At 34.9% G+C, this 9,072-nt stretch overlaps 1 protein-coding gene across 1 annotated transcript in view; it reads right to left on the bottom strand.

Moving 5' to 3' along the window:
• Positions 1 to 306: 306 nt before the first annotated feature.
• The window catches only part of LOC133337366 (uncharacterized), a gene marked incomplete at its 5' end in the record, with an annotated part of 57,414 nt that continues 48,648 nt past the window's right edge, over positions 307 to 9,072 (bottom strand). Inside the window, one exon of the mRNA XM_061545595.1 lies at positions 307 to 709. Within this exon, the coding sequence (XP_061401579.1) occupies positions 453 to 709 (257 nt within the window). The remainder of the gene's footprint in view (positions 710 to 9,072) is intronic.

Below are 9,072 nucleotides of genomic sequence, written 5' to 3'. Positions count from 1 at the left end.
AATACTGATTTGTTGTTTTAAAGTATAATTATTTTACGCTATAAAGAGTTGGTTTTTTGGGGTTTTTTGTTTGTTTGGTTTTCAAGCATTTAGAAAAATTTTGGTTTTGTGGGGAGAATTTCCCTTCCCCCTTAATTTCATCCTGCTGGTCTTCTTCTTGTTCTTATTGTAGTACCAATAATTGCTATTGTGTGTGTGTTTTTTTGTTTTCATTAGTATACAGTAGAGTTGTCTATTTCCATTTTCCACATAACTCCCCGAGATCACTTGCTGTGCTCATGTGTCCTCGCTCTCTCATTTTTTCTCTTTTTAATTAATTTTTTTTATATAGTAGTACCTAGAATTACTAATAAAACAATTCTTCGTCTTTCCATGCTGGCCTCGTTGCTGGCATCACATCACACTGTGGTCTCCCGATCGACATGTATATATTCGACCGGCTGCAGCCCGTGTCAGGAAGACGGATCAATAAAGAGCGAGTCTTTTTTGAAATCCTTTTTCAAAGTACCACCATTAATAATAGATTTTTGTAATACAGTTTTCTTACGTTTTCTCAGTAAGCCAAATATGCAGAATATCAGGCAGGCGGTTATCGCCGCCGCTATACAGCCCAACGCTGCAAATACACCGCCAGGCAGTTCGAGCAGTTTTCGTGCTGTACCACATTCCTCTTCGGATTCATCGAAACCTGAGGGGCAATTGTGATGACCTGGAAAGAGGAAATAGAAGAAAACAACGCAATTAGAAAAAAATTTAACCATATTACAGATTTTTTCAATAAGATGTGTTATTTTGGAATTCTAGCACAATTGTATGCTAGTTGGTTATATAGGCTGAGATAAAATTCAACAATCGAACAACTCGGGTTTTGCTCTCAAAATTATTTCTCATATCTCAACATAGTTTTCAACACACACACGCACACTCCCATCACCATCATTAATTTGCACAATTACAATGCCAACCAACCAGCCTCTCAATGCAATTCATTAAAATCTACTTTTGTGGTTGTGGCAATGCAATGCCAATTCGAAATGTAAAATTTTCATTCTCAATGCCGACGAAAATTTTTATTATTGTCATTCATCGGATTATGTAAATAGAAATATTTTGCAATTCTTAATTTCTTTTCTCACCCATTCGTTCATTCGCTCACTCGTTCGTTTCCTCCCTTTTATTTATATCGCATAGAGAATATTTCCCATTTTGTCGGTTTGAAATATATTTCCACCACAAAGCACAAACTAATTAAAATTAATCTGGAAAGCCACCTTACTTTCGAAATTTCATATATATCTTGCTCAACAAAAATCCTATTATAGCAAGCAGTTTTCAAGTTATTAGATTTGAAGTGTAGTGGTGTTACCTCGTACGTATACGTATATTTATTGTAGTAGGCTTTCATATATAAAAGTGGGAGTAGGCATGGTTGTTTGGGTCTGTTTGTTTTTTCTTACTGAAAGGCAGAGTAATAAGAAGATTTCCGCTGTAGTAACAGGAAAAAGTAAAATTGACATTTAAATTATGTATAGCTTCAGCAAGTGGTAAAATTAATCTGTCGCGGAGGATGAGGATTTATTTTAACAACTTTGGGGAAATATGGAAATAAAAAACGTTAGTAGGTGAATTTTTCAATGAAAAAATAAATGTCATATACTATGGTGGTATCTGTAGTAAAGAAATAAAAAAAATCAATTGGAAAAAGCGTTAAGTTCGGCCGGGCCGAACTTTGCATACCCTACACCATAGGTATACTGACATACCAAAAAGTGGATCTATAGTGATAATTCTACATGTATAATGGTTTACATCAAATACAAAATTTTTATGGGGGATATTTCCCCGTCAAAACGTGGTCTGATACTAACGGAGGACTACTGCTAAAAGGGGCGAATATTAATAATTTTTTGGGTGGGAGAGTTACCACATACGGCACATACGAATTCGGTTAAAACCCCGCTCAATAAGCCCAAATACCGAAAATAATGCCGAAATGATGGGGATACTTTATATGGCGCTACCCGAAAAAATTACCTATATTTATAATTTTTAGTAGGGAGATTTATTACCCAATAAGATCAAAACCCCCAAAATACTGAAAATTGCGGGGTACCCTTACATACGTACCCACAATAAGAGCTCAAAGTACTAAATTACAGCGAATTCGGTTGGAAAAATACTCCAAAAATCCACAAAACACTTAAAATTAGTGGGTACCGTTATATGGGGGGCTATCGTATAATTTTGTATAATTTTTAGTGGAAAATTTTGGTACCCAATAAGAACCCAATGTACCAAATTTCAGCGAATTCGGTTGAAAAAACACTCAAGAATCACAAAATACCGAATATTGGGGGTTCCTAAATGTGGACCGATATAACCCATGTTCGAACATGTCCTGCCTGCAGACAAAAGACAACTCTATGCAAAAATTTGACAATCTATCTCAATTCGGCTAGAGTGATTACAATAGACAGACGAACATGCTTAAATTGCCATGGAGTTTTACGCTGATCAAGAATATATTAGGTTGGGGAAAAATAAATCCATTATACGGAGAGATTTCTCATAAAGTATCGATCAAACAAATTCAGATTTATGCTTGTTGGAAGGCTGATATTTCGCAGTAAAAAACCCAGTAAGGAAAGTTCAAAAGTCGGACGGGGCCGACTATATGATACCCTTCACAAGAAATGATAATGTGTACAACATCCTGTGGATGATGGATGACTATTGACATGGTCTCGGATAAAAAACAAATGTGATCTACATAGATATTTGAACCAATAAAAACCATACACATGACATTCTGAAATCTATTAAAAAATTGCATGTCAATTGGGCAGACTTGATTTTGGTGTAACATTTGTATGAAGACCGGCAAAATTTTGTATGGGAGATATATGTAACTTTGAACAAATTTCAAACCAGTAACGAAAGTAGTAAAGTCGGACGGGGCCGACTATATGATATCCTTCACCACTGTGGGCATATTCAACAGATGAATCCTAACAGACGTCGAATTTTTGAAGGACCTGTAAAATGAAATTGGATCCATAAACATGTTATTATGCAACATATACTAAATTTTTCACTTGGTCAGATACAGGGTTGCTTCAAGCTAGGTTATATTCAGTATGCTGTGCCAAATTTCAGTACGCTGTGCCAAATTTTCTGTAAATCCAAAGATATACAGGGACTTTGGAGACCCATTTACCTTAAATCGGAGGAAAATATATATGCAAATCCAAGGATATATAGGGACTTTTACTTTAAATCGGACGAAACTATATATGGGAGCTATATCTAAATCTGAACCGATTTTCTCGAAACTTGACACACATCATTCTGCACCTAATTCTATACTCTGTGCCAATTTTCATGCAAATCGAATGATATGTAGGGACTTTGGTGCACCATTTACCTTAAATCGGACGAAACTATATATGGGAGCTATATCTAAATCTGAACCGATTTTCTCGAAACTTGACACAAATCATTCTGGACCTAATTCAGTACTCTGTGCCAAATTTCGTGCAAATCGAAAGATATATATGGGAGCTATATCATTCTGGACCTAATTCAGTACTCTGTGCCAAATTTCGTGCAAATCGAAAGATATATATGGGAGCTATATCTATTTTTCCCAATTTCAATATGGTTCGTCCTTGGGCCAAATAAGTGACTTGTGCCAAATTTCATCCAAATCGAATCATAAATGCTACCTGTACTGTGTTTACAATTTAACATCTACAGACGGACGGACGGACAGACATGCATAAATCGACTCAGAAAGTGATTCTATGCTTATTCTCAAAAGGAACCATGTGTCTATCTCGTTTCCTTTTGCCTGTTACAAACATATGCACAAAGACATAATACCCTGTACCACAGTGTGGTGAAGGGTATAAAAAACTTCACACACATCAAACTGGACTTAATTCAGTATGCTGCGCAAAATTTTGTCTCAATCGGACAAATATTGGGAGTTTGGTGCACCATCGGTGCAAATTGGGCGAAAATATATATGGACCTTTATCTAAATCTAGACCGATTTCAAGACAAACTTCATAGATGCCAAACTGGACTGAATTCAGTGCAAAATTTTGTTTAAATCGGACCATTATTGGGAGTTTGGTGCACCATTTACATAAAATCGGACGAAACTATATATGGGAGCTATATATAAATCTGGACCGATTTGAACAAAACTTCACAGATGTCAAACTAGACTAAATTCCGCACTCTGTGTAAAATTTGATCCCAACCGGGCAAACATTTTCAGTTTGGTACACCATTTACCAAAAATCGGAACTATATATGGGAGATATATCTAAATCTGAACCGATTACAACAAAACTTGACACATATCAATCTAGACCTAATTCAATACTCTGAGCTAAATTTTGTCTAAATCGGGCCAATATTGGCAGTGTAAAATTGAAATTGAAGAAAATCGGTTCAGATTTAGATATAGCTCCCATATATATGCACCATATATGCGTCCGTCCGTCTGTTATAATCACGATATCTTCTAAAGGAATTGAGATAGGGAGATGAAATTTTCCATAGAGTTTTTTTTGTCTGCAGGCAGGTCAAGTTCGAAGATGGGATATATCGGTCCACGTTTAGGCATAGCTCCCATATAACAGTACCCCCCAATATTCGGTATTTTTGGGGTTCTGAGCACGTTTTTCAACCGAATACGCTGAAATTTTGTACATTGAGTTCTTATTGGGTTCCAAATGTCTCCACAAAAAATTATAAATATAGGTCCACTTTTTCTGGTTGCACCCATATAACGGTACCTTCTAATTTTCAGTATTTTTGGGGTTTTGATCGTATTTTTCCACCGAATTGGCTGTAATTTAGTATTTAGAGTTCTTAATAGAAACCAAATATCTCCACGAAAAATTATAAATATACGTCCATTTTTTCGGATAGCCCCCATATAAGGGTACCCCCTAATTTTCGGTATTTTGGGGGTTTTGAGTGCGCTTTTCAATCGAATTTGCTGCAATTTGGTATTATGAAGTCGTATATGGTAACAAATCTCTCTACCAAAAATTTTAAATATTCGCCCCCTTTTTGGGGTCCTCCCCATATAACCCCCTTTTTTAGTTAAATAGTTATATGATTTGTTCCGTGTTTGGGTTTGGTTCTAAGGCTCTGTTGTAATCATTTCATCTGCGTAAGATACGAAAAAAACTAGAACATTAACCTAATATATATATGAACCGTAACACGCATTTAGGCCTAGCCCCTGTGTGGGGTCTAGGACCAATATTTAAAACCATAATCGGTTTGTAGAAATGTCGGTATAGGTACACTTTTTGGTATGATCCCTATATTTTTTTCAAGTACCTGTCAGTATATGTATGGTGGACCAAATCCAAGGTTTGGCATGCAATTTTTCAATATATCAGAATGGTATGTGTATAGTTTTTTCATTGGTTCAAATATCTATGTAGATCACACATTTAATTTCGCCCGATTCCAATACAATGGTTCTCCATAGATGCAATGTTTGTTCTATCTACAGGATATTGTATATATTAGCATCTCTTGTATGTATCCAAAGTGGTGAAGGGTATAATATAGTCGGCCCCGTCCGACTTTTGAACTTTCCTTACCGGGTTTTGTTTCCTTACCGGGTTTTGTGCATTCAGTTGTGAGTTACAGGGTGTTAAAAATGGAAGCGAACAAAGAGAAAATTAGGTACATTTTACAGTTTTTTTTTGACAAAGGCGCACTGGTCGTCAAAAATTTCGATAAAATCGGAGAAATAATAGAGAATCATTTAAATTTCCTTTATTGGGAAGATTTACTCGGAGGCATTCAAAATTTATTTATTTGTGATTTGTAACTGGTAACTCTTCAACAATTTTATATTTATCATTTTATAGCAATAAATATCGTCGCAACGCTGTTGAAATTGTTATATATATATATATATATATATTCAATATATATATATATTCAAAGAGGTCTATTGTCTTATATTATCCGCCCATTCCACTCCTTCTTTTTAGTTTTTATCGGACATTTCGACGAAATGTGTCCGATGTCGAATGTGGTCATACCAAATTGAATAACATCAATCGAAACGACTCGATATCAACTGCCATAATTTGACCCAGGCCTTGAAAATACCTTAAATTTTTTGGGATCCTTATGCTTTTATATGGCAACTCCTTTATTCAAGCTCATACGAACGGTTGCTAACGTTTTGTTTTTGAAAGTTGCGAAAAACTACTACAAACAAACATTTTGAAAATAAAACGATTTGACGCATACGAATTAAGTCAAAACACAGTAAAACATCATGGCAGCATCAGTTTCAACAACGCTAACACAGTAAGTAATGATAGCAGAGACATCAGCAAAAACAATAGCAAGAATACCAACAATTGCAGCAATACGTTATCGTAAATTTCATTCACAATGTTTCTCTTTATTTTACAATTCCTGTCTGCAATATGCTCAAGTTCTACGCAGAGTGTTTTTTTTCTCCGTTGCAAATCTTTATGTGGCATTTGCTATTTGTATGTTTGTTTGTATTGTATATGTGTGAGTGTATATGTGTGTTTTGAAAAGTAATAACGTTACCCCAATTTTCCTTCATTCATTTCGTACAATAGAATTGTACGAGATATGGTGAAATGGCGAAAGTACTTCCTAAAAACCGTATTCGAAAGTTTATCGTTAGTGTTGGAAATGCTAAACTTTATCGCTGTCAGTCATGGTGATGAGGTTTTTGTTTTTTTTTTTAGTTTTCTTATTTTGATTATGTTGGTTGTGGAGTTGTGTTATTGGAATACAGTTTTTTTCATTTGTTAGTTTGGATTTAAAATTCAAATTCCAGTAAGGAAGTCGTGAATATTTAATCGTTATTAAATTTATGCTGTATATGATGAATGGCTGGAAAATTCTATTATTAGCGGTTGTGTTATATGACGAGGAAATTTTCGAAAATATCTGAAATAATATGGCAATAGGGAGTGAAGTATAACTCGAGGCACTGCGTTTGTGGAATACCTCTGGGGTCTACATAATTATTATATCGAATATTAACCGAATACATTTCGACCGATAGACATAGCCTTACCTAAGCCTAATGTTTGTGGACAAAAGAGGAATTTGATCCAATATTTTCTTATAGGAGAGCTTAAGCAGTATTAATGCCTTATATTTTATATCGACTAACAATGGGATCCTTTATTTCCTATTTCCTAAAATTTACGAGAAATATGGTCCTATTTATGGGACCTTTGTTAAAAATGGAACCATAACGAAATTTTGAGACTTAGATGAACCGTTTATTAGCCCGGTATCGCAAATTGCTGCCAATTTGTCTGAAAAATGGGGCTAAAAACTTGAGAATACAGAAAATTGGCGGGACCTTTATATGGGGTCATGTTAATACATAGATCTATATTAAAATGCTTCTGCAAATATATTAGGTACCATTCAATAACCCCAAAATGTCCCAAACAGTGTTGCCGTTTAAAAAAAAAAACAATTTCCGCCCAAAAAACAATTTCCCCTAAAAAGTGGCCAAAATTAACAAGTTATGCCCAAAAATTCAAGAGTTGAAAATGTATAAAATGACGTTAAATATTAAAGAAATTCAAATAAAGAAAAGTACACTGTTTTGAAGAATGGAAATGTTGGAAACATAACAACAAAATTGATTTTTATTTCTAAAAGTTTTTTTGTAATCCCTTTGTTTTAAAAATTGTACACTGGAAATGTTGGAAAAATAATAACAAAATTGATTTTTAATTTTAAAAGTTTTTTTGTAATGCCTTTCTTTTAAAAATTGTAAACAAAGTACAGGTCGCTCCGATTTGGCTGAAATTTCTCAGCTCATTTATTTGGCGAAATATTGAAATTGGGAAAAATCGTGATAGGCTGCCATATATATTTTCGTCCGATTTTTGGTAAATGGTGCACCAAAGTCCCTGCAAATCTTTCGATTTTCACGAATTTTGGCATATCAAACTGAATTATGTCTAGAATGATGTGTGCTAAGTTTCGAGAAAATCGGTTCAGATTAAGATATAGCTCCCATATATAGTTTCGCCCCATTTTTGGTAAATGGTGCACCAAAGTCCCTAAAAATCTTTCGATTTATACAAGTTTTGGTATAGCGTACTGAATTAGGTCCACAATGATGTGTGCCAAGTTTGGAGAAAATCGGTTCAGATTTAGATATAGCTCCCATATATAGTTTCGTCTGATTTAAGGTAAATGGTGCACCAAGTCCCTATATATCTTTCGATTTGTACGAAATTTGACATAACGTACTGAATTAGGTCTAGAATGATTTATGCTAAGTTTCATGAAAATCGCCCCAGATTTAGAAATAGCTTCCATATATAGCTTCGTCCGATTTCACATAAATGGTGCACCAACGTCCCTATATATCTTCCCATTTGCACGGAATTTGGCATGACGTATTGGACATACGTTTTTCATGAAAATCAGTTCAGATCTAGATATATATTTTTTTGTCCGATTTAATTTAAATAATATGCCAAAGTTCTTATGTTGCATAACGTATTGAATTTAGTGCAGAATTTTATGTGCCAAGTTTCGCGGTTGAGATTTAGATAATATATATGAATATTATATGGCTGACAGTATAACCGAAATTATTATAACCTAACCTGTGACAAGTTTCGTTTAAATCGTTTCATATTTGGGTATAGCTTCCATATATATTTTCGTCCGATTTTAAGTAAATTGCATTGCCGCAGTTTCTTGGGACCAAATCCGATTCGACAATTTGAAGTCAATTTACAAATGACCGTCTGTTTGACTGGTGCGCACGATACATTACGAAAGAAGTTGCCGATTTCATTCAAACTGAGTACATCGTAACGTAAGTTCGGAGATGGAAAATATCGAACCACTCCTTCTGGTAGCCCTCCCTCTGGCTACGTTGCTGCATAGAGCACAGCTAACCGAGGTTGATGGTTTATATATATGTCGGCAATACGAACTGAATGACCTAAAATAAAACCAGTGAGTGGAGCAGAATATTCAGACGGGCTGATCATACAATAC

The sequence above is a fragment of the Musca vetustissima genome, unplaced genomic scaffold (assembly GCF_032173495.1).
Source record: "Musca vetustissima isolate MV318-11 ecotype Yass unplaced genomic scaffold, APGP_CSIRO_Mvet_v1 utg11286, whole genome shotgun sequence".
NCBI classification, from domain to species: domain Eukaryota; kingdom Metazoa; phylum Arthropoda; class Insecta; order Diptera; family Muscidae; genus Musca; species Musca vetustissima.
This window is presented reverse-complemented; position numbering and strand designations above follow the sequence as displayed.